Source organism: Bos indicus, chromosome X, assembly GCF_029378745.1.
Source record: "Bos indicus isolate NIAB-ARS_2022 breed Sahiwal x Tharparkar chromosome X, NIAB-ARS_B.indTharparkar_mat_pri_1.0, whole genome shotgun sequence".
Taxonomy (NCBI): Eukaryota; Metazoa; Chordata; class Mammalia; order Artiodactyla; family Bovidae; genus Bos; species Bos indicus.
Genome location: NC_091789.1, coordinates 52,379,548 through 52,404,080, shown reverse-complemented (window position 1 = coordinate 52,404,080; position 24,533 = coordinate 52,379,548). Strand labels below are relative to the sequence as shown.

At 43.3% G+C, this 24,533-nt stretch overlaps 3 protein-coding genes across 9 annotated transcripts in view; all 3 read left to right on the top strand.

Annotated features, from left to right (window-relative positions):
* Window positions 1-24,533, top strand: part of GPRASP3 (G protein-coupled receptor associated sorting protein family member 3) — a 107,574-nt gene that overhangs the window by 36,535 nt on the left and 46,506 nt on the right. The window lies entirely within an intron of this gene.
* GPRASP2 (G protein-coupled receptor associated sorting protein 2) overlaps window positions 1-24,533 on the top strand; it is an 84,606-nt gene that overhangs the window by 36,697 nt on the left and 23,376 nt on the right. For 2 of the 7 annotated variants that reach the window (XM_070785368.1, XM_019955670.2), the window contains exons 1-2: window positions 15,083-15,139; window positions 15,616-15,694. The exons of 1 other annotated variant lie outside the window; for it this stretch is intronic. The gene's annotated coding sequence lies outside the window, so the exon portion shown is untranslated. Of the gene's footprint in view, window positions 1-15,080; window positions 15,140-15,615; window positions 15,695-16,014; window positions 16,076-20,437; window positions 22,876-24,533 lie in introns of those variants that run through there. 4 more of the 7 variants (XM_070785364.1, XM_070785366.1, XM_070785367.1 and 1 more) reach the window with 4 other exon arrangements.
* Window positions 16,069-20,449, top strand: GPRASP1 (G protein-coupled receptor associated sorting protein 1). The gene is given in 1 exon segment (XM_019955669.2): window positions 16,069-20,449. A coding segment is annotated over 1 exon segment (4,110 nt). The 5' UTR covers window positions 16,069-16,339.

Genomic DNA, 24,533 nt, shown 5'->3' with positions numbered 1-24,533 from the left:
CTCCTGGTATTTTTTATGATGACTGTGTAGAGCTTCTCCGTCTTTGGCTGCAAAGAATATAGCAATCTGAATTGGTATTGACCATTTGGTGATGTCTATGTGTAGAATCTTCTTTTGTATTGTTGGAAGAGGGTGTTTGATGTGACCAGTGCATTCTCTTGGCAAATCTCTGTTAGCTTTTGCCCTGCTTCATTTTGTACTCCAAGGCCAAACTTCCCTATTTCTCCAGGTAGCTCTTGACTTCAAAGCATGTAAAAGGATAATAATTCTCCTCAGATTTAAAATTATAGTGTAAACTGATATGATTTTTATAATCAACAGAAAAGGTTGATTTTCCCAAGGTTCTGGAGGCATTTATATATTTAACAAGTATTTATTAAGCACTCTATGTCAGGCACTGTTCCTAAGTCCTGGGAATAGAGCATAGAAAAAGATAAATTGTTATCCTCATGGAGCTTACATTTAGGATGAAGTAAAATAGATAGTAAGAAAGTAAATATATAAAATATGTAATATAATATTTAGTAGTGATAAATTCTATGAATAAAAATTGAGAATATGAGGATAAAGGACACTGGAAGTGAGGTACTATTTTTAATGAGATAGAGAAATTCTCTATAAACACATAAATGAATGAAATGAGGGATTGGGGCATGAATCTATCTGCAGAAGAAATATTCTAGGCAGTGGGAACAATAACTGTAGAGCTCCTTTGGTAAAGAAGTGATTAGCTTGTTAGAGAAATAGCAAGGAGGCCAATGTAGCTCAAATAGAGTAAGCAAAGAGGTTGGAAAGACATGTAAATTTGTAGCCAGTGGCTGGATCTTGTGAGATACTGTAGGCCATGGAAAGAAGTTTAGATAAAAGAAATTTTATGGGAAGCCATTAGATGATTTTGACAAGGGGAGTAGTGTGATACAGCTTACATTTTTTAAGGGATAATCCTGTCTGCTGTGTAAAGAATGGATCTTAGGGGAATAAGAATGGAAAGCAGGGAGACCAATTGGAAGCTGGGAAGTAATTGCAGTGCTCTAGGTCAGAGATGATAGTGGCTTGGACTAGGGTGTTACCTATGGAAATGGTGATAAGTATCCAGCTTTGGCATATATTTTGTAGGTAATGCCAATGGATATTATAGATGGATTGAATGTAAAGAGAGAAGAATTGATGATTCTGATGCTGAGCAACTGAGTGAATAATGGTATCATTTACTGAGATGAATGAAGACTGGGAAGAACAGGTTTTAGGGGGAGGGTCATGAGCTCAGGTTAGGGCATGTTTAGTTTTAGATGCCTTTTATACATATACATGGAGATGAAAAGTAGGCAGTTAAGTGAAGAGGAACTAAAAAGCCTCTTGATGAAGGTGAAAGTGGAGAGTGAAAAAGTTGGCTTAAAGCTCAACATTCAGAAAACGAAGATCATGGCATCTGGTCCCATCACTTCATGGGAAATAGATGGGGAAACAGTGTCCGACTTTATTTTTCTGGGCTCCAAAATCACTGCAGATGGTGACTGCAGCCATGAAATTAAAAGACGCTTACTCCTTGGAAGGAAAGTTATGACCAACCTAGATAGCATATTCAAAAGCAGAGACATTACTTTGCCAACAAAGGTTCGTCTAGTCAAGGCTGTGGTTTTTCCTGTGGTCATGTATGGATATGAGAGTTGGACTGTGAAGAAGGCTGAGTGCCGAAGAATTGATGCTTTTGAACTGTGGTGTTGGAGAAGACTCTTGAGAGTCCCTTGGACTGCAAGGAGATCCAACCAGTCCTTTCTAAAGGAGATCAGCCCTGGAGTTTCTCTGGAAGGAATGATGCTAAAGCTGCAACTCCAGTACTTTGGCCACCTCATGCGAAGAGTTGATTCATTGGAAAAGACTCTGATGCTGGGAGGGATTGGGGGCAGGAGGAGAAGGGGACGACAGAGGATGAGATGGCTGGATGGCATCACTGACTCGATGGACATGAGTCTGAGTGAATTCCGGGAGTTGGTGATGGACAGGGAGGCCTGGCGTGCAGCGATTCATGGGGTCGCAAAGAGTCGGACACGACTGAGCGACTGATCTGATCTGATCTGTGGGACTTTTAAACGAGTTCCAGATTAGAGATAGAAATTTGAGAGTCATCAAGATGCTTGCATGCACGTTCAGTTACTCAGTTGTGTCTGACTCTTTGCGAACCCATGGACTGTAGCCTGCCAGGCTCCTCTGTCCATGGAATTTTCCAGGCAATAATATAGATGGCATTTAAAGCCATGAAACTGGGTGAGATCACTAAGGAATATAAATAATGCAGGTAGTAAGGGAAGAAGTCCAGTGATTGAGCTTCTGGGGCTTTTCAATATTGAGATATAGGAGATGATAATGAACTAGCAAAAGCAAAATTGAAAAAAGAAAGTTAAGAATGTGCAGTCATGAGTTGCCAGTATAATGGGAGAAAAACCCAGAATGTATGGTATCCTGCAAATAAAGATGTTTCAAGAAGGAAGTTTTCAACCCTGCCTAACACTGCTGATAGGTAAGGTGACAGAATACCCCTCCTTTCCCAGGACAGTCCTAATTTATGTCTGTTGTACAGAAATAATTGTCAACAGAATCCTTTTTCACTCTCAGAAATGTTCTGACTTGAATGGTAGATTGTATTGTAACTGGGATTGTAGGTCACAGTGAGGATTGATAACTGATTATTGGATTTACCAACAGGGACATCATTAGCAATTTTGACAAGAGTAGTTTCAGTGGTGAAGTGAAACTCCATTGGATGGTGGAGATGAAAGACTAACACGATTTCAAGAGAAAAGGAGGAGACAGCATTGATACAGTACCTAAAAACCACAGTTTTAAGGAATTTTGTAGCAAAAGGAATCAGAGAAATGAGGTAGTAACTACTGAGTGTAGTTATGGTGTAAAGGGAGAATTTTATTTTGAAGATAGGAAATAGTACAGTATGTTTGAATATTGGTGAGAACATTCCACTAGAGAGACAAATGTTTATGATAAAAGAGAGAAGAAAATTTTGGAACAATGACCTTGAGTAGAAGAAATAGGATATCATCCAATGGACAAATGAAAAGGCCAGCTTTAGATAACAGGATGAAGAGTTCATTGTGAGAATACCAGAAAAGGCAGAATTTATGGGCACAGATGCAGGTAGATATGGCAGTAGGAGTTTGTGGGAGTTCTCCTCAAATTGCTTTGATTTTTTTCAGTGCAGGAGTCTTGCCTGGGAAATCCCATGAACAGAGGAGCCTGGCAGGCTACAGTCCATGGGTTTGCAAAGAGTCAGACAACTGAGCAACTGAACGTGCATGCAAGCATCTTGATGACTCTCAAATTTCTATCTCTAATCTGGAACTCGTTTAAAAGTCCCACACATACATCCAATTGCCTACTTTTCATCTCCATGTATATGTATAAAAGGCATCTAAAACTTAACATGCCCTAACCTGAGCTCATGACCCTCCCCCTAAAACCTGTTCTTCCCAGTCTTCATTCATCTCAGTAAATGATACCATTATTCACTCAGTTGCTCAGAATCAGAATCATCAATTCCTCTCTCTTTACATTCAATCCATCTATAATATCCGTTGGCATTACCTATAAAATATATGCCAAAGCTGGATACTTAATCACCATTTCCATAGGTAACACCCTAGTCCAAGCCACTATCATCTCTGACCTAGAGCACTGCAATTACTTCCCAGCTTCCAATCGGTCTCCCTGCTTTCCATTCTTGTTCCCAGTAGTTCAAACTATTATATACAGAATGGATAAACAACAGGGTCCTACTGTATAGCACAGGGAGCTGTATTCAATATCCCCTGATAAACCATAATGGAAAAGAATATGAAAAAGAATGTTGTATATACATGTTTGTGTGTGTGTATCTGAACTACTTTGCTGTACAGAAGAAATTAACACACTATAGATAAACTATATTTCAAAAAACTAAAATTAAAAAAATATGTATACACACACACACAGTGGAATACTACTCAGCCATAAAAAAGAATGATATTTTGCCATTTGTGACTGACAACATGACTGACCTTGGAGGCTCTTATGCTCAATGAAATAGAGAAAGACAAATACTACATGTAATTACTTATATGCAGGATCTAAAAAATAAACTAGTGAATATAACAAAAAAGAAACAAACTCACAGATACAGAGAACAAACTAGTAGTTGCCAGTAGGGAGAAGGAAATGGGGAGGAACAAGATAGGCGTAGGAGATTAAGAGGTACAAAGTACTGTGTGTAAAATAAATAAGCTTCAAGGATATACTGTATGGCACAAGGAATATAGCCAATATTTTATTGTAGTTGTATAACTGGAGTATAATCTTTAAAAATTGTGAAGCACTATGTTGTACACCTGAAGCGTATAGTATTGTAAATCAACTATACTTCAATTAAAAAAATACAGAAAAAATTTTTAAATAATTCATTTAATTGGAGGCTAATTACTTTACAATATCATGGTTGTCTTAGAAGTGATTTCTTGGTTACAGCACAAAACTCATTGACAACAAAAGTAAAAATTGATAAATGAGACTGTATCAAACTAAAACTAAAATGTTTGTGCACAACAAAGGAAATAATGGAATGGAAAGGGAGAAAATATTTGCAAACCATATATCTAAGGGACTCATACCTAAAATATGCAAGGAACTCCTATAACTTCATAGCCAAAAAAGAAGGAAAAAAAAAAAAGGCAAAGGACTTGAATAGAAATTTCTCCAAAGAGAACATACAAATGGCCAACAAGTATATGAGAAGGTGCTCAACTTCACTAATTATCAGAGAAATGCATCAAGGTTTTCTCTTATGTTATCTTCTAGTTTTATAGTTTTGCATTTCATATTTAGGTCTGTCATCCATTTTAAGTTGATTTTTGTGAAAGATGTAAGGTCTGAGTTTAGATTCAGTTTTTGCATGTGGATGTTCATTTACTCCAACACTATTTGTTGAAAAGACCATCTTTGCTCCATTGTGTTGTCTTTGCCCCTTTGTCAAAGATCAGTTGACTATGTTGATATATTTCTGGACTCTCTGTTCTGATGATGTTTCATTGATCTGTTTGTCCATTCTTTCACCAATATCACATCATTATGATTACTGTAACTTTATAATAAATCTTGAAGTCAAGTGATGTCAGTCCTCTGACTGTTCCTTTCCTTTAATATTGAGTTGGCTATTCTGGGTGTTTTGCCTCATCGTATAAACTTTGATATCTTTTGATATCCACAAAATAGCTTGCTATACTTTGGTTTGGGAAGAGCTGGTTAGGAAGAACTAGTCTCAGTGAGTCTTCCTATCCATGAACATGGACTCTCTCTCCATTTATTTAGTTCCTGTATGATTTCATTAATCAGAGTTTTGTAATTTTCCTCATATAGATCCTGTACATACTTGTTAGATTTATACCTATGTACTTTATATTTGAGGGTGCTAATATAAAAGGTACTGTGTTATCAAACTTCACTTACTCATTGCTAGTATGTAGAAAAGCAATTGACTTTTTAATATTAACCTTATCCTGTAACCTTACTAGAGTTGCTTATTAGTTCCAATTTTTTAATATTCTTTCAGATTATCTACATGGACAATCGTGTCATCTGCAAACAAAGGCAGTTTTATTTCTTCTTCCCAATCTGTATCCCTTTGATATCCTTTTCTGGTCTTAGTGCTTTAGCTAGGAATTCCTGTACAATTTTGAAAAGGAGTGGTGACAGAGGACATTCTTGACATTTCCTTATCTTAATGGTAAAGCCAGTTCCTAACCATTATGTGGGCTTCCCTGGTAACTGTATGTTTCTGTATATTTCTTTATCAAATCAAGGAAGTTCCACTCTATTCCTAGTTTGCTGAAGCAATTTTATTCTTTTGCATGTGGATATCTAATTGTCCCAGCACAGCTTGTGAATGGACAGCACTCTCAACGAATGGTGATTGAATTCCAGTCAATGAAATCTAAGTGTAAATGATGTGGACATTCTTTATTAAGGATTTTAGGAAGCAGGTGGAAAGTTACTTTGACATTCAATTAACTGCCAATATTCGCTGGCATTGTGGAAATTCAAGATCTCTTCTCCTTGCAAAGTTAATAACCATGAGCTCACCTCACCAGCCCCTTTAGTTCTAGAAATCCTCAAGGGGTATTTCCCATGTCCTGAATTTTGATGGTTTTCACACGATTTTTCCATATGTGGTTTGCACAGTATGCTTTACTGTCAAGCACTTAAGTCCCTCCAATTGCTCCCTCTAATTTGCCCAACCACTACCCATACCCAGAGTCCTCATGATGTTAGAATTGACTACTATTCTAAACTTTAAAACCATGTTGGAGAACAGACACTTTCTTCTCTTTAGGTTATACTTTATAGGTGGAATCTGCACACCAGAATGTTACAGTTTCTTTTCAGACAGTTCTTTTTGGGATAACTTATGAACCTGCCTTTGTTTTGATAGACATACAGTTGAAGATATATGTTACAAGAGGCAAAAACAAGAGTCCTAATACCAGTGCTACCTTTACCAATAGAATAGCTAAACTTCCCTAATGAAAAGGCATTGTTCCTGGGCTGAGGTCATTGTGCCTGGCTTTGTTTTCCCTAAGGATAAATTCTCTTAAAGAAGAACCCACTGTAAATGTAACCTGAAAATATTCTTGGGTCAAGACTCCCCATAAATTCTTTAGATGTGCTTTGTCTCAAGTAGCAGACAGTTTAGAGCTTTCCTAGAGGTTCTGCAGTCTCTACTGAAAGTAGACAACTGTTGAGCCAGTTTCATAGTTTACAAGAACCCAACCCAGCCTGGAACTCAGGAATAGGAGAATGGATATATTCTAAGAATACATAGGGTTTGGATCAACCTTGAAAAAAAGGGAAATACCAGAGGGAAAGTTTGTCTGAGACACATGAAGGACAGAAGGAAGGTAAGTTAAGCAAAATGGGCAAAACTAGGTCCATGACCATGATGATTGAGAGAGGCAGGAGTAGATCACTCAAGCTGCACAGGCAAGGTATACAAGGTATATGTTAGAGTTCATGTGCATGGATATGGGAGGTGGGGTGGGTGTAGTGAGTCAGCACAACTGCTTCTGTATCCCAGGCTTACTGGTTTGGGGACTGTTTGGGGGTGTGGGGAGAGAGACAGAGAACATGAAACTGGGGCTCTTGTTTTATGAGGGTCCCAGCATTAGGGAGCCTAGGGTTCCTCAGGTTGTCTTTATTTACTAATTTAAAGCACAAGAATAGATAGTAGTCTCAAGAATGAAAAAATAAGGATCTCTTAAGGACTCAGTTAACTAGGTTAACCAAGGCTTTCTGAAAGAGAGAGCTTCATGAGTGGGAGTGGCCTAGTTCCTTCTCAGATCCATTCTGTAGCTGTCTTACAACCTATATGTTTATTTAAGATGGATGTCTTTTGAAATTGATGCCTTTGCAACTCAAAAGCTTAATGTCAGGCACTTAAAATAAAATCAAAAGGTGTAATGCCCAGCATTTACACCACAGAAATTTAGATTTCAGAGGCTAGTCAGGATTACACAGGTGCCATTGGAGACACTGGAGGGTGGAACTGTGGCTGTTGCATTCACATGAGAATCCATTTTACAAGGAAGTAAATACAGTATTTTTAAATACAGGGAAGTAAATACACTATTCTGGCCTGGAGAATTCTATGGATTGTATAGACCATGGTGTCGCAAACAGTTGGACACAACTGAGTGACTTTCACAAATACAGTATTTACCTGAAAATGAAGAGGAACTAAAGGGCCTCTTGAAGGTTAAGAAGGAGAGTGGGAGAGCTGGCTTAAAACTAAATATTAAAAAAACTAAGATCATGGTATCTGGCCCCATTACTTCATGGCAAACAGAGGAGGGAAAGGTGGAAGTAGTAACAGATTTCCCCTTCTTGGGTTCTAAAATCACTGCGGATGGTAACTGTAGCCATGAAGTCAGAAGATGTTTGCTTGTTAGCAGGAAAGCTATGATAAACCTAGACAGTGTGTTGAAAAGCAGAGACATTACTCTGCTGACAAAGGTCCATGTAGTCAAGGCTATGGTTGTGAGAGCTGGACCGTAAAGAAGGTGGAGCACCAAAGAATTGATGCTTTTGAACTGTGGTGCTGGAGAAGACTCCTGAGAGTCCCTTGAACAGCATGGAGATCAAACCAGTCAATCTTAAGGGAAATCAACCTGAATACTCATTGGAAGTGTCAGGAGACTGTGTAATTTCCTTGGTTCTGTCTCATCACAACCAAAATTTGAAGTGATGGACGTTAAAGCCCTTGGGGTGTCACAGCTCTCGGACAGTTTTACAGCTCAGTTTTATTTAGAAAATAAAGGAAAACACATCCTCAAGGCATGAGAGCATGCTGACCCAAAAGATGCAAAGAGAAGAGAGAGAGAGTGTGTGTGCAGGGGAGAGAGAGAGAGACCCCCGGCCCTTTGGCTCCTCTTTTTATATGTTTTTTACTCCCCCTGGGCCTGCCCTATGTAAATTGGGCTAGCCAGGAGTGCTGTTTGTTCTACCTGAGGTCCTCACTCTGGTCCTCGGACCTTCCTTTGTTCTATTGTAGAGGGCTTTTCCCTTCCTTGTCTTTTAGCCAACACCATTCTGGACTCCTTTTTCCTATTCTAACTACCTAACAGAAGGACTAATACTGAAGGTGAAACTCCAGTATTTTGGTCATCTGATGTGAACAGCTGACTCATTGGAAAAATCCCTGATGTTGGGAAAGATTGAGGACAAAGGAGAAGAGGGCATCAGAGGAGGAAATGGCTGGATGGCATCACCAATGCAATGGACATGAACTTGGGCAAATTTGGGGAGATGGTGAGGAATAGGAAGGCCTGGCATGCTGCAGTTCACGGGGTCGCAAAGAGTCAGACATGACTAGGTGACTGAACAACAAGAAATCAATATTATTTAACAGTCAGACAGACATAGGGCAGCATCCTGTTTAAATCTTTTATTTGCTCTTTGATTTTAAACATGACGGTCTCTCTGATACACACACATATAGAACTAACATAAGAAGCATGAAATAGGACTTTTCTAGTCCAATAAATGTTAACAGAAATAGTGTCTGTTCTGTAAGTGAATTTAGAACAAATTGTCCAAAATATATTTCATAGTCTCACAGTATCCACTCCCCTACCAGTAAATGTTTTGGGGATCAATATCCCAGCATCTGGAAATTACCAGAGAAGTTTGCATTGATATGAACATAAAATTTTAGGTAGGAATCTAAATAAAATAGAAAATACAAGTAAATGTAAACTGAATAGAACAGATATATATATATATATATATATATATATATATATATATATATGTATATATATTTTACTGTATGTCTAGTGCCTAGGATAAAGTAGACACTCATGTATATCTATTGATAAATGAAAGGCACCAGACACTTTAACAACAAGAAGAAACAGTTTAGAGAGGCAAAGACCTTAACACACACCCACAGATCCCAGCAGACCTCAGACACCCTTCTTTAAACCTGGCATTCATCCAAGAGAGTGTAAACTTTAGAACACAGAAAACATAATCCACAATTCAGCTCAGGTAATTGAAAAAGCACAGTGAAAGACTTTCCTATGGAAACTGACATTTGTTTTGTCTAGATACATTATAGAATCATCTCCAGATTTTTTTCCTATCATTGAAATATTGTGCAGTTACAATAAATATCTAATAACAAGTAAAAGCTGATATGAAAATATATGAAAATTTGTGATATGATTTGTTGTTGTTCAGTCGCTCAGTTATGTCCAACTGATTGTGACCCCATGGACTGTAACACACCAGGCTTCCCCGTCTTTCACCATCTCCCAGAGTCTGCTCAAACTCATGTCCATTGAGTCGAATGATGCTATCCAACCATCTCATCCTCTGCTGTGCTGTGAATAAGGTTCCCTTTCCATCCTGGTAAGCATCAAGTGATTTTCAATGAATAGGGACTTTCTCCAAGAGGAACCTCAAAGATGATTGCAAAATTTCTCTTCTTTAGCAAAGAGAGTAGGCTCTTAAGAGGGTAGTTATAGTGGTGAGAGATGAGCCCTCAAATTGATCCTCCTGGGGGCGGAAGTCCAATTCAAGAAAGTGAAGGGAAATGGACTTTATCAGGATGGTGATAGAATTTGGATCCCGTATCACCAGATGGTCAACACTGAAATCAGATTGATTATATTCTTTGCAGCCAAAGATGGAGAAGCTCTATACAGTCAGCAAATCAAGACCGGGAGCTGACTGTGGCTTAGATCATGAACTCATTGCCAAATTCAGACTGAAATTGAAGAAAGTAGGGAAAACCACTAGACCATTCAGGTATGATCTAAGTCAAATCCCTTATGATTATACAGGGGAAGTGAGAAATAGATTTAAGGGACTAGATCTGATAGATAGAGTGCCTGATGAACTATGGACAGAGGTTCGTGACATTGTACAGGAGACAGGGATCAAGACCATCCCCATGGAAAAGAAATGCAAAAAAGCAAAATGGCTGTCTGGGGAGGCCTTACAAATAGCTGTGAAAAGAAGAGAAGCGAAAAGCAAAGGGGAAAAGGAAAGGTATAAGCATCTGAATGCAGAGTTTCAAAGAATAGCAAGAAGAGATAAGAAAGCCTTCCTCAGCTATCAATGCAAAGAAATAGAGGAAAACAACAGAATGGGAAACACTAGAGACTTCTTCAAGAAAATTAGAGATACCAAGGGAACATTTCATGCAAAGATGGGCTCGATAAAGGACAGAAATGGTATGGACCTAACAGAAGCAGAAGATACTAAGAAGAGGTGGCAAGAATACACAGAAGAACTGTACAAAAAAGAGCTTCACAACCCAGATAATCACGATGGTGTGATCACTCACCTAGAGCCAGACATCCTGGAATGTGAAGTCAAGTGGGCCTTAGAAAGCATCACTACAAACAAAGCAAGTGGAGGTGATTGAATTCCAGTTTAGCTATTTCAAATCCTGGAAGATGATGCTGTGAAAGTGCTGCACTCAATATGCCAGCAAATTTGGAAAACTCAGCAGTGGCCACAGGACTGGAAAAGGTCAGTGTTCATTCCAGTCCCAAAGAAAGGCAATGCCAAAGAATGCTCAAACTACTGCACAATTACACTCATCTCACAGGCTAGTAAAGTAATGCTTCAAATTCTCCAATCCAGGCTTCAGCAATACGTGAACCATGAACTTCCAGATGTTCAAGCTGGTTTTAGAGAAGGCAGAGGAACCAGAGATCAAATTGCCAACATCTGCTGGATCATGGAAAAAGGAAGAGAGTTCCAGAAAAACATTTGCTTTATTGACTATGCCAAAGCCTTTGACTGTGTGGATCACAATAAACTGTGGAAAATTCTGAAAGAGCTGGGAATACCAAACCACCTGACCTGCCTCTTGAGAAACCTATATGCAGGTCAGGATGCAACAATTAGAATTGGACATGGAACAATAGACTGGTTCCAAATAGGACAAGGAGTACGTCAAGGCTGTATATTGTCACCCTGCTTATTTAACTTATATGCAGAGTACATCATGAGAAACGCTGGGCTGGAAGAAGCACAAGCTGGAATCAAGATTGCCGGGAGAAATATCAATAACCTCAGATTTGCAGATGACACCACCCTTATGGCAGAAAGTGAAGAGGAACTAAAAAGCTTCTTGATGAAAGTGAAAGAGGAGAGCGAAAAAGTTGGCTTAAAGCTCAACATTCAGAAAACTAAGATCATGGCATCTGGTCCCATCACTTCATGGCACATAGATGGGGAAACAGTGGAAACAGTGTCAGACTTTATTTTTTGAAGCTCCAGAATCACTGTAGATGGTGATTGCAGCCATGAAATTAAAAGATAGTTACTCCTTGGAAGGAAAGTTATGATTAACCTAAATAGCATATTCAAAAGCACATTACTTTGCCAACAAATGTCCATCTAGTTCAAGCTATGGTTTTCCCAGTGGTCATGTATGGATGTGAAAGTTGGACTGTGAAGAAAGCTGAGCGCCAAAGAATTGATGCTTTTGAACTGTGGTGTTGGAGAAGACTCTTGAGAGTCCCTTGGACTCTTGAGAGTCCCAGTCCAGTCCCCTGGCTGGAGATCCAGCCAGTCCATTCTAAGGAGATCAGCCCTGGGATTTCTTTGGATGGAATGATGCTAAAGCTGAAACTCCAATATTTTGGCCACCTGATGTGAAGAGTTGACTCCTTGGAAAAGACTCTGATGCTGGGAGGGATTGGGGTCAGGAGGAGAAGGGGACGACAGAGAATTAGATGGCTGGATGGCATCACTGACTTGAGGGACATGAGTTTGGGTGAACTCTGGGAGTTGGTGATGGACAAGGAGGCCTGGCGTGCTGCAATTTATGGGGTCATAAAGAGTTGGACACGACTGAGGACTGAACTGAACTGAACTACTGTAACAAATTACTGCAATGTTGATGGTTTAAAAAAAAAAAAACCAAAAACAATAAAATATTATCTTACAGTCCTGAAGGTTGCAAATAGGAAAAGGGTCTCTTATGTCTCCTGCATTGGCAGGTGGGTTCTTTTCCATTAGTGCCACTGGGAAGCCCATGGACATCATTGGGAGATCTTTATTCAGCCTACCACCATGAGGGTGCCATTTAGTTGGGTTTTAAAATGGGCAACAATGCCAACAGGTTTGTGTTCAACCAGAGATGTTCTTAACCATGGTTGCTCTTTGCCCAACAGAGCACAAATGACAGGGATGGAGACTAAAGGGGGGATGTAGAAGTGCAGGAATCAGAGGATTCAAGAAACAGCAGGTTTCTCTCTTAAGTGTTTGGTGGGGCCTTCTCCAAAGAATGGCTGGGGGAAGTAGACTGGTTTGTATGGCAAGCGTGTAAGATCCCAGTTGGTTCTAATCCTTGGCATATTCCTACCCTGCCAAAATGATGAGCCCTTGGAATCCCCTGCAAGAGATGACCTGACAGACAGAAGCCAGGAAGAGCCAGGACTGTCCCTACATGGTGCCTGACCCCTTGCTGGGGGGTGAGAAACAGGATTGTCTGAGCAGGTGCGGGTCCTGTCAGGGAAAGGTCCTCTTTCCTGGGCAACTGTGCAGACAGTGAAATGGTAAAGTGTGCCACCACAGCGACTGAGAGAACAGCAGTGTGGCAGAAAGAATGACGACACTGGCGCAGACAAGTGGTTTGTCTCCTCAGCCAGAGGTCTATCAGGGGCTGCCTTCCCTTAGGGGCAGGGGCTCGGCTTCCACAGGCTCCCCTTCCCACTTTCCTCCAGTCCACGGCCCCTGAAGGTGAAAGCAGCCCCCCAGCCACCCGCGCCCAAGAAGGATGGCCAGCGTGATGGGGGAAGGGAGGAGGCGGACACAGAACACTCTGCAGGTACATACACACACACACACTGCGTCGCGGTCTGTATCCATCCGCCGCTCCCAGGAGGCGGACACAGAACACTCTGCAGGTACACACACACACACACACACACACACACACACACACACACATAAACTCTCTCTCTCTCTCTCTCTCTCTCTCTCTGCGGGGCGGTCTGTATCCATCCGCCGCTCCCTGCAATGCAACCCGTCCAGACCGGTCCGCCCGCGCCACCCGTGACCCTTCTGTGCTGCAGGACCAGAAGCGTGGCGGGAGGGGCTCACCCCACAGGGGGCAGTGGAGGGCTGGCTTGGCGGGCTGGCGTGGCCCCGCCCCTCAAGCTGGCGTTATTCCCAGCCCCGCCCCCTGTGGGTCGGAATTACACTGGGTTTGGTGGGGGTTGGGTGCGGGGGTATCAAACCCATTCGTGCTGTATCCCTCCACCCCCCGCTCCGACACCCTCGCTGCGAGCGGTCGGTGCTGCAGTCTACACATCTTCTGCCTGGTTTGGCGCAGGGGGCCAGACGCCTCTTTGCTGTTCTACCCACACGGAGAGCGGTGGGAAGTGAAAGAGGAACTGCGACCGGAGTGGGAGGACGACCATCGGGACCCTGCACCCGCGAAGGCAAGTGAGGGTGTCGCGGGGCGACGACCGGCTCACAGCTACCCCTGGCAGCCTGAGGACGGGAAGGCTAGCGGGTCGGAGCGGGAATCCTTAGAGAAGTGCGCAGCGCCAGAGGATCCTTGGCGCTGAGACAGCAGCGACCGGCACAGGCGGGGTGGTGGTGGGAGGGTTCCCTCGGATGCTGGGGAGGCATACGGCGCCGACTAGTCCCCGCCGGGGTTTCCGGGTGCCTGCGCCCCGCCCTCGACCGTGCCTTTGCGGGGAGAGGGCTGTGTGGGAGGCTGTTATGGTTGAAGTGGCAGAGGGAGCCGGGACGGGAGCAGCCCGGGCCATGATTCTGCCAAGGTCCCTGTTGGGCCCGCGTGCTGGGTGCTGTCCCTTCCCACAGGCACCTCTTTGATGCCAAAGTCTCCTGTCTGTGCAGTAGGTCTGGCAATTTCAGGCCATGGGGTGCATCTGTAGAGGAGAGGCTTGAGGAAAACAAGGAATGGGAAAATGACCTGTTTTTCTGAAGGTGTGTGGGGAATGAAGGGTTGAGGGTGGGCAGCAACCATTGACTGGACATCTAAATCAGGGTGGGGTGAGTGCGACCAGCGCAGGTCAGGCATCCAGGAATACTTTCTAAAATTCTTCTATCTACCTGGTTTCTACACACCTCCCTTGCCTTCCTCTCTCTCCTCTATCCAGAATTGGAGGTGGAAAAGCTGGACTGGGAGATAAAGGTACAAGAGAAGTCATAAATACAAATACCACTACACAACCTAGAATATGTGGGTGCTTTTCCCCCAATTTGTTGTGCAGCACAAAGGAGGTGAACAACAAGTGGTGGATCTTCAGAATTGAAGAAGAGAGTAAGAGGAGGAGTGTGATATGATGTTGAGTGGTTATCCAGAAACCTGATCCAGATGGCCTAAGTTAAAAGGAAATATTCTACCTAATGGGACTCTTAAATGTTAAAAGGCAGGTAACTTGGGAACTCCTATGTTTGTGGTGTTTGTCTGTCCCCCAAGTACTCAGTTGCTGCTATTATTTCTTGACTGCCTTACCTTTTCATTTGTTTTTCCATAGACCTGCTTTAAGTCTGGTCACTTCTGCAAGGAAGGAAAGGCGGAGGAGTCCGGTTCAAATCTCTGGAGGTTTGTGCAAAGAGGGGCAATACAGGAGACAGCTACAGAGTAATATGGCAGATATCTTTGATCTAAGTGGTTGCAGGGCCTTCTCTACCTCACCTACTCCATGTCAAATTTGCACACTGCCACAGAAACCCTCGCGTTTCCTACAGGGTAAGGAAATGGCAACCCACTCCGGTATTCTTGCCTGGAGAATCCCAGGGACGGGGGAGCCTGGTGGGCTGCCATCTATGGGGTCACACAGAGTCGGACACGACTGAAGCGACTTAGCAGCAGCAGCAGCAGCATACCAGGAATATTGGAGTAGGTGTGGACTGGGCTGTGAATGGGAGGGAAAGACTTGAGAGTAGAGACCAGGAGACAGAAAATATTAGGCACATTAGACCTTTAAAAGAGTAAGATGTTTGTATCAGGGTCAGGGTTCTTGCTTGTCTTTCTAGCAGTCAGGCTCCAGTCTCTCTTATATGTTTACTTGTTCTCAGGATAGCCTACAGGCTGCTGTAGAGTTTGACACCACTGGAATCAAGGAAAGGAGCAAGAAATTGTGCTACATCAGTGCAGGTTGGTATGGGAGTGGGTACAACTTTTGGGTGGGGTAGAGGAGACCAACACAAGTCCAGCAGTGACTAGGGTCTGGCCTTGGGGCTCCTCAGCCTCTCTCATTGCCAAGGTACTTTTCCACCAACTTCATACCTATTTTATAATAGGCAAAGTAATATGGCAGCTCTGGGGATAAAAACTGTAAACAAAATGAAAGTGATAGACTTTAATAGCCTAACTTTCCCACCAAGCATTTAAGGTGTAGTCTCTCTATGTGAGTTTTTGCATGGAGTGAGACAGTTGGAAAAGACTCAAACTGCCATGTCATTCTCACTTCCCAGATTGACTTCCAGTGGCAGCTCTGGTGGTGGTGAAATTGCTGCTGAGCACCACCTTCAACAGGTGTGTACCCACCCAGGAACCATCCATCCTCTCCCAGCTTGGTTGTGTTTTCTCTTCACTCTGACTGTAATATTGACTGAGGCTGGGATTGGAAAGGAGGCTTATTGACTGCTGGACTGGTGATTGGCTCTAACTTTTCTTTCCAGCTGTATCACCTGAATCATCAAAAAATTAGAGTGTGAAGGCACAAAATAGTGAGAAATCTGTGGTAGAAGCTGAGACTGGGATAGTTGTAGTTATTCAGGTCTCCTCTGTAACTGTACTATGACTGGGGCTGAGATTGAGACTGGTGTCCAGGCCAAGCCTGAAAAGAAGCCTGGCAAAGAGGTTGCTGGTGGGACTGAAAGAGAGAATGAAGTCCCAATGGTGGTCAGACCAAAGGTTAGGACCCAGGCCCAGGTAATGCTTGGAGCAAGGCCCCAAACTGAGACCGTGGCAGTAACTGAGACACATCCTAAGAGTGAGGCCAAGGCAATCACTGTAGAAATGTCCATGAATGAAACCTATTCATGGGCCAAGACTGAGTTTGATGCTGAGGTCCTACTGAAGACAGAGGGAGTGTTCCAAAACAATGCTGTAGCCTGGCCGCTGATCAGTACTGAGTCTGGGTCAGTTGCAAAACCTAAGACCTCATCTATGGTTAGGGAACTGGCCAGTATGGATGCTGAGTCCTTTCCTGGCACTAAGGTCAAGTCCCAATCAGGAATCCAGTATTTGCTTGTGTCAGAGGAGGAGACCAATATGGGGTCTTGGTGCCATCCCAGGCCTACATCTAAAAAAGAGACCTTTCACAATTGTGATTTCAGATGGGTGGATAGATCCTTTATGAACTCCTGGTTCTGCAGTAGAGAAGAGGTCAGTACAAGGCTTCATCCTAGAGATAGGGTGAAAGCCAGTACTAGGTCTAGGCACATGACCAAAGAAGAGGCTATGTCTAGGCCCAAAACCAGTTGGGAACTCTATGTTGCCTCCAGTTCTGGTTCTGAAGATGAATCTATCAAGAAATCCTGGTTCTGGGTCAGAGAAAAGACCAATATCCAGTCTAGGCCTAGGGAAGAGACCAATAGTAGGTCCTGGTTTAGGTCTAAGAAAGAAGTCTCTGAATCCAGTTCTGGGTCTGAATGTGAAGACAATGTCAAATCCTGGTTTTGGGCTGGAGAGGAGGGTAGGTACAAACCCAGAGCCAGGAAGGGGGCCAATGTCAGCGCCAGGCACAGGGCCAAGCAAGAAACTTCCATTGATTTCATGTCTGAGTCTATGGATGTAGTCAAAAAAGAGCCCTGGTTCCTGCCTGGAGAGAAGACTAATAACTTGGTCAAGCCCAAGTCCAAGAAAGAGGTCAGGGCCAGAGCAGTGGTAAAGGAAGAAGCCAAAATCAAGGCCAGAGCCAGGGCCAAGCAAGAAGCCAGGCCAGAGGAAGAGTTCCTCACCGGGGCCTGGTTCTGGGCTGTGGAAGACTCCAGCATAGTTGGTGGGGCCACTGGTTCTCAAGTGGAGGATGAGTCCATTGTTGGCAGTTGGTTTTGGACTGAAGAAGAAACCAGTGGTACATTCAGACCACAGGCTGAGCAGGAGCCTATTGGCAGTTCCGTGTTTGGAAGTGGGGAAAAGACCAGTGTGGAAACTGAGGCTGATGCCACTTCCAAATCATTGCTAACAGATGACAAAGAAAAGGTCATTGCCAGTTTTTGCTGGGCTAATGAAGAAACCAACCTAGAGGCTGAAGAAGAGCCCATTTTTGGGTCTTGGTTTTGGGTCAGTGATGAGGCCAGTGTAGAAGCTGGGGTTGGGGCCAACTGTGGGTCCAGGCCAAAGTCTGAGGAAGAAGAGGTCATTGGCCCCTGGTTTTGGGCTGGAGAAGAAATCAGTACAGTGGCTGAGTTCAGAGAAGAGGCCAGGCCAGGAGCTGAAGAGGAGACAATATTTTGGCCCTGGTTTTGGGCTGGAAACCAGGCCCACATGGATTCTGGGGCTGAAGTCAACTGTGATACTATGCCAGGGACTGAGGAGGAGGAACCAATTATTGGGTCATGGTTCTGGCCTGGAGTAGAAGCTTGTGGGAGGGCTGAAGTGAATAATAAGTCTAGCCTGGAGGACAAGGAAAAGAGTATTACATCGTCTTGGTTTGGGACCACTGAAGAGATCCGTATGAAGTATGCTGCTGGTGCCCAGTGTAAATTTATGACAGCTGCTGAAGAGATTAACAGTGAGTCTGGTTTCTGGTCAGGAGAAAGTCCCTGTATGTTTCCTGCCAATGAAGGCAGCTGGAAGTCTAGGCTAGAGGATGAACAAGACATTGTTAATTCATGGTTCTGGTCCATAAAATATACAGGGCCAGAGACCATTGTAGGTCCCTCGTTATGGGCTGTGGAAGAAAGCAGTACAGATGATAGGGCTGAAGAAGAAGCCAAGCCACCTACCAAAGAGGAGACCATGATCACATCCTGGTTCTGGAAAGGGAATAAAGCCATTATAGAGGCTGCAGACAAAGAAGAATCCAGGCTGGATATTGAAGAGGAAGACATTATTGGCTCTTGGTTCTGGGCTAGGGAGGAAGACAGGCTTAAAACAGAAGTGGAGGCTAGAGAAGAGGACAGGCTGGCAGCTGAAGAAGAACTTTTTGTTGGGTCTTGGTTCTGGGCCAGGGAAGAGGCTATTAGGAACGAGGCTAACATTTGTAGCAAATACAGTCCAAAAGCTGGAGAGGAGGAAGTCATTGTTGAGTCCTGGTTCTGGGCTGAAGAAGAGACCAGTCTGGAGGCAGGGGCTAGTTTTGAGTCTAAGCATGGAGCTGAAAAGGAGGAAATCATTGTTGGGTCCTGGTTCTGGGCTGAAGAAGAGAGTATAGACATTAGACCTCAGGCAGTAGAAGAGACCACATCAAGGTCTGGAGAGGAAACCATTTTTGAATCCTGGTTCTGGGATGCAAAAGAAGTCAATGTAGAAGCCAAAACATGCTGTGCATCTAAGCCAGAGGATGATAAAGAGATTATTGTTGAGTCATGGTTCTTGTCTGGAGAGAAGGACATTAGTGAGACTGAAACTGGGGCCACCTCTGAGTCTAGGCCAGAAAATGAGGAAGGGACAGTTGTTGGGTCCTGGTTTATGGCTAAAAATGAGGACAATAACAGGACTAGTGTTGGAACCAACTATGAGTCCAGGACAATAGCTGAGGAGGATGAGGCCATTGTGGGGTCCTGGTTTTGGGCAGGAGATGAGACCCATTTTGAATCAGATCCTAGCCCTGTGTACAGGGCCATTTGCAGATCCAGATGTTCAGTTGAGCAGGAGCCTGATGCTTCACACAGGCCCCAGAGCTGGGAGGAGGTTACTGTTTAGTTCAAGCCTGGTCCATGGGGTATGGTTGGCTTCCCATCCCCAAGCCCCTTTAGATTTTCAAAAGAAGCAGCATTTCTATTCTCTGAAATGTTTGGAGGAAAGCCAAAGCACATGGAACTGAGCCTAGAAGGGGAAGACCAGGAATCTTTGCTTCAGGCTAATCAACCTGACCCCGAGTTCCCATTTCAGTATGATCCATTCTGCTGGTCAGTCGTGCAAATTTGGGAGCATCTTAGGACCAAGGAGAGTGCAGAGCCTGAGAGTTGCTCCTGCAGCTGCATACAGTGTGAGCTTAAAATTGGTCCTGAAGAGTTTGAAGAAGAACTCCTATTAATGGACAAAATTCGAGATCCTTTTATTCATGAAATATCTAAAATTGCAATGGGTATGAGAACTACTTTTCAATATACTCATGATTTCATTCACAATTCAGGTGTTGTCTCACTTATTGAAACCTTGCTCAATTATCCCTCCTCCCGAGTTTGGACAAGGTTTTTAGAGAATATGATTCACATGGCTCCACCTTACCCAAATCTGAACATAATTCAGACATATGTATGTCAAGTATGTGAGGAAACTCTTGCTTATAGCTTGGATTCCCCTGAGCAGTTATCTGGAATAAAGATGGTTAGACACCTCACTAGAGCCACTGACTATCACACACTGGTTGCCAGGTATCTATCTGGATTTCTTTTGTTATTAGCCACAGGCAATACTGAAACAAGGTTTCATGTTTTGAAAATACTGTTGAATTTGTCTGAAAATTCTGTCATGACAAAAGAACTACTCAATGCTAAAGCAGTGTCAGAATTTATGGGCCTTTTTAGCAGGAAAGAGACAAATGATAATATTCAAGTTGTTCTAGCAATGCTTGAGAATATTGGTAATGATATAAAAAAAGAGGCATTGTTCACTGATGATGATTTCAGTCTTGAGCCACTTACTTCTGCATTCCATGAAGTTGAAAAATTTGCTAAGGAACTGCAAGGCAAAGTAGATCATAAAAAGGACCCCGAGGCAGACTAAAAAAATTAGTATGATTAGTTACTTGGCTCTGATTATCCTTATGTTCCTGAGTTATGATCCTTGAATAATGTTTTCAAAGTTGGTTCTATGTTGTAATGTACATCCTTAATGCTGATACTAATTTTGCCCAACTTTGTATGAGCTGGGTCTATCTTCTGATGCCAAACAAGTATTAAAACTGAAAGCACATTTGTTGATATTTGTTTTTGTCCAGATTGTGAATTTAGTATTTAAACTTACAGTGAATTGAGCCATCGTAAGTAAGCTACCCTTTTGATTGTTCTGGTGTTACTGATGTCGATTTGAGTCATGTCCTGTTTTCAATAAAGTTCTGTGTTTAAGTAGGCAGAAATCACCCTTCTCCTTGAACTTAAAATATAGATGCCAAGATAACACATGACAACATAGAGATAATTAACATATGAATAATAATGCTCCTTGAAAAAGCTTATTCTTATATCTATAAATGCAAATATTACCATGGGTTGATACTCAGGGTATGATTTAGAAAAAAAGCACCCAATTGATTTGGGCTCTGAAATGTAGGGAAGAGGTTGGATGTTGTGAAGAAAAGCTCGCAGTTGGAAAAGTGCTCCTGTGGGAGTGAGTTATCCAGTCTGCCTGGAGTGGCTGTGAGGAGTATTAAGTATTAAGCAATATAAAATGAGGTAAGTGTCGAAGAGCTGAGAAGTTGCATTTTGCAATTCAAAGTATGGGTGTTTCTTTGATACTGCCTAAAGCAGGGGGCCGGGGTGCAGACCAGTACTGGTCTGTGGCCTGATAGGAAGCAGGCCACACAGCAGGAGGTGAGCAGAAGGCTTCCTCTGAGCTCAGCCCATCCCTTGCATTACTGTCTGAACCATGCCCTCCTGTATTGCTCACATTACCAACTGAACCATCCTCGTCCCCTCCCCACCCCCAGTCTGTGAAGAACTTGTCTTACATGAAAGTGGTCCCTGGTGCCAGAAATGTTGGAGACCACTGGCCCACAAGTTAAAAGGAAAAGACCAGAAAGCACACAAATTTAACTGTCAGGAAGACCATTTCTTCACGGAGAATGTTAAGATAATAGCATACAGCTACTAAGAGTGATGATATACAGGTTTTTTAATTGGCTAAGAAAAGCTCATGCCTTCTATATTTGATGAAATAGAAAAGACTGGTAAAATATATGGAAGGATGATACTCCCTAAATGTGTGAAATGGACTGAATTTATGAAATGTATATTATTTGATTATGGAAAATCTTATAACCATTTAAAACATGTCAAAAGAGTAAAGAAGTGTGAGAGACTACAATTTAGGACTGGGTTGCCAAATAAAAATGCATAATTATTTTAAAAGGAGTAAATTGTAAACTTTCTAAAGTTTCTGACTTTATGGTACACCTTTTTTTTTTTTTTCCGGATTCACAAAGGTAATAATTATCTTCAGACAGGATTAGAAGTCAGGGATTATGTTGATTTGGGGTAGGAGGGAGTCCAGGCTAAAGGAAAATATACGAATTTTTATTCACCTTGGTTTGTCTCAGGATGGAAAAAAAAATTTTTTTTTCTATAAGACTCTAGGCTGTAAGATTTTTGGAAGTAGGGCAAAGTGGCAGATTTCATCCATTCACAAACCAGAAGTGATAACAGAGATCGTCCTGGTGGTGGAAATTGGAGAGTGAGTGTTTGTTTTGCCTATCAGTATTTTCAAGATAGATCTTGCACGTGTTTTAATACATCACCCGAGTCTCATGAGTTCAGTAGCTCAGTCGTGTCCGACTCTTGGCGAGCCCATGGACTGCGGCACGCCAGGCTTCCCCTGTCCATCACCAACTCCCGGAGTCTACTCAAAAGAGTTTTATACAGAATATTAAAAGTCAGTTGGTCTCTGAACTCCTCATGGAGTGTTCCTCGCCAGCCCTGTGTTCCTACAGAGCAAAGCCCAGGCCTAGGACTGGAAACGTTGGCTCCAATCCAGCCTTCCTTTCAGCTGTCTATCTTCACCACCACCGGGAGCTTCAGGTTGTTCTAGCAATCAGCTCAGCCCCAGAGGCAGAAGACAGTACCTTGCTTGCTACTCAGGGCTGCGGCAGACATGCTGAATGTGCGGTCACGTGAGGCTGAGGGTGGGTCACATGACGGCACTCTCGCTTGGACCAGCGTAGAAGTGTGTAAGCACTGAAAAGGGTCGGGAAAGACTTGCACCTGACGCTTGACAGTCGGCTGTAAGAGGAGTGGTAGGATGTAACGGTGGGTGGGTGGGTGTCTCTTCATGCTGCACTAGCCTGAGAACGAATTCTTCAGGTGCCCAGGATTATGGTAATTGTTGGCAGAGGACACAATCGCGAGCGTCAGCTGGGGCCTGATTTTTGTCCAGGAGCTCAAGAGGCCGGAAGTCATCCTGAGGGAGGCGTATGTGGAGAGAAGCAGCGCCCGCTGTTGGAGGAGGTGGGTTCGAGGCCAGCCGGGAAATAGCATCCATGGGAGGTGGTAGTAGAGACTAGATCCTCGTGGAGGAAGCGCCTGGGACCTTCGTGCTCCCTCCTGCTTTCTGAATGCCCCTCACCCCACCCAGCATGGCGCGACTGTTTCTCTGTTTGGGTAGGGGAGGTGGACACGAGGAAGCAGTTGGCTTCAGGGGTGCCTAGAAAGAGGACACGGTGAAGTGACAATATGTGAACACCCAATTTGTGTACACCCATAGTGCTGGCTCTAGAGAGGCAGGGATGGGATCAGATGGGATCTTTGGGGTACTATACCCTTCCCTTCCTCCCATCCAGTTGGCACTCTCTCTTCTGTCAGACAGTGGGGATGACTGGACTGAATATTGCAGGCAAGTTAGTGGTGGGAGTGGGTATGAGGTTGATCAGAGAGTAACGGAGGTGACTTTTGCTCTAAGGTTCCAGGTGCCTGGAGATGCAAGAGAGGCATGAACCTCAACCTGGGCAGCTCTAGTATAGTGGAGAGAGGACACACTCATGAAGAGGGAACCTAGATGCTTTGGGCCCTTCACATAGTGGTTCTCATTGGGATATCTGCAAGCTTTTCAACCCTCAAGAGGATCCCTGGATCTCAACCCAGGCAGCAGCATCCTAGGGATCTGCCCTGGAAATGAGATTCTGAACCCTCAACCGTTCCCATCCAGAGACACAAGGGTCATTGTTCTACCTGCTCCATCTGAGGCTCCCTCCCTTTTCCAGTCTTGGGCCTAGAGGAGGGTCTTTCTGGGAACCACCTACAGGAACTGCTTTATTAATTTTCTCACAGGTTCCCTTCCACTGACTCTTTGCTCTTTTCCTTGTCTTTGTTTTCTGGCCAATGACTCTTGGTGGTTTGCATCTATCCTTAGTGGTACTCCTTTATTTGTGCTAATCCATTTTGATCAGAGCTCAGCTTTATGAGGTATTTCCAGGATACCAAAGTTTTTTTTAGGAGAGTATAGTTAGAAAAAAATTTGACTAATCCCATTAACCTCTTTATCTGCACATTTTACAGATTTGAAGCCAATTAGTACATAGCATGGAGAAGGCAATGGCACCCCACTCCAGTACTCTTACCTGGAAAATCCATGGATGGAGGAGCCTCGTAGGCTGCAGTCCATGGGGTTGCTAAGAGTCGGACAGGACTGAGCGACTTCACTTTCACTTTTTACTTTCATGCATTGGAGAAGGAAATGGCAACCCACTCCAGTGTTCTTGCCTGGAGAATCCCAGGGACGGAGAAGCCTGGTGGGCTGCCATCTATGGGGTCGCACAGAGTCAGACACAACTGAAGCGACTTAGCAGCAGCAGCAGCAGTATGTAGCAATCTTTTTTTTTTTTTTCATTTTTTGCAGCTGCATAATCCTCCATTGTGTCACTGCTATGTGTTAATCACTCAGTCATGTCCAACTTTTTGTGATCCCATGAAGTGTAGCCTGCCAGGTTCCATGGAATTCTCCAGGCCAAAATACTGGAGTGGGTTGCCATTCCCTTCTCTAATCACTGCTATAATTTTTTCAGTTACTCTCCTGTATATGGGTATTTCTTTCCTATATTTTGCTGTTTCAACAGTGCTGGAAGAATAACCTTGTGCAATTATACTTTCTGTATGGTTAGAGGTAGATT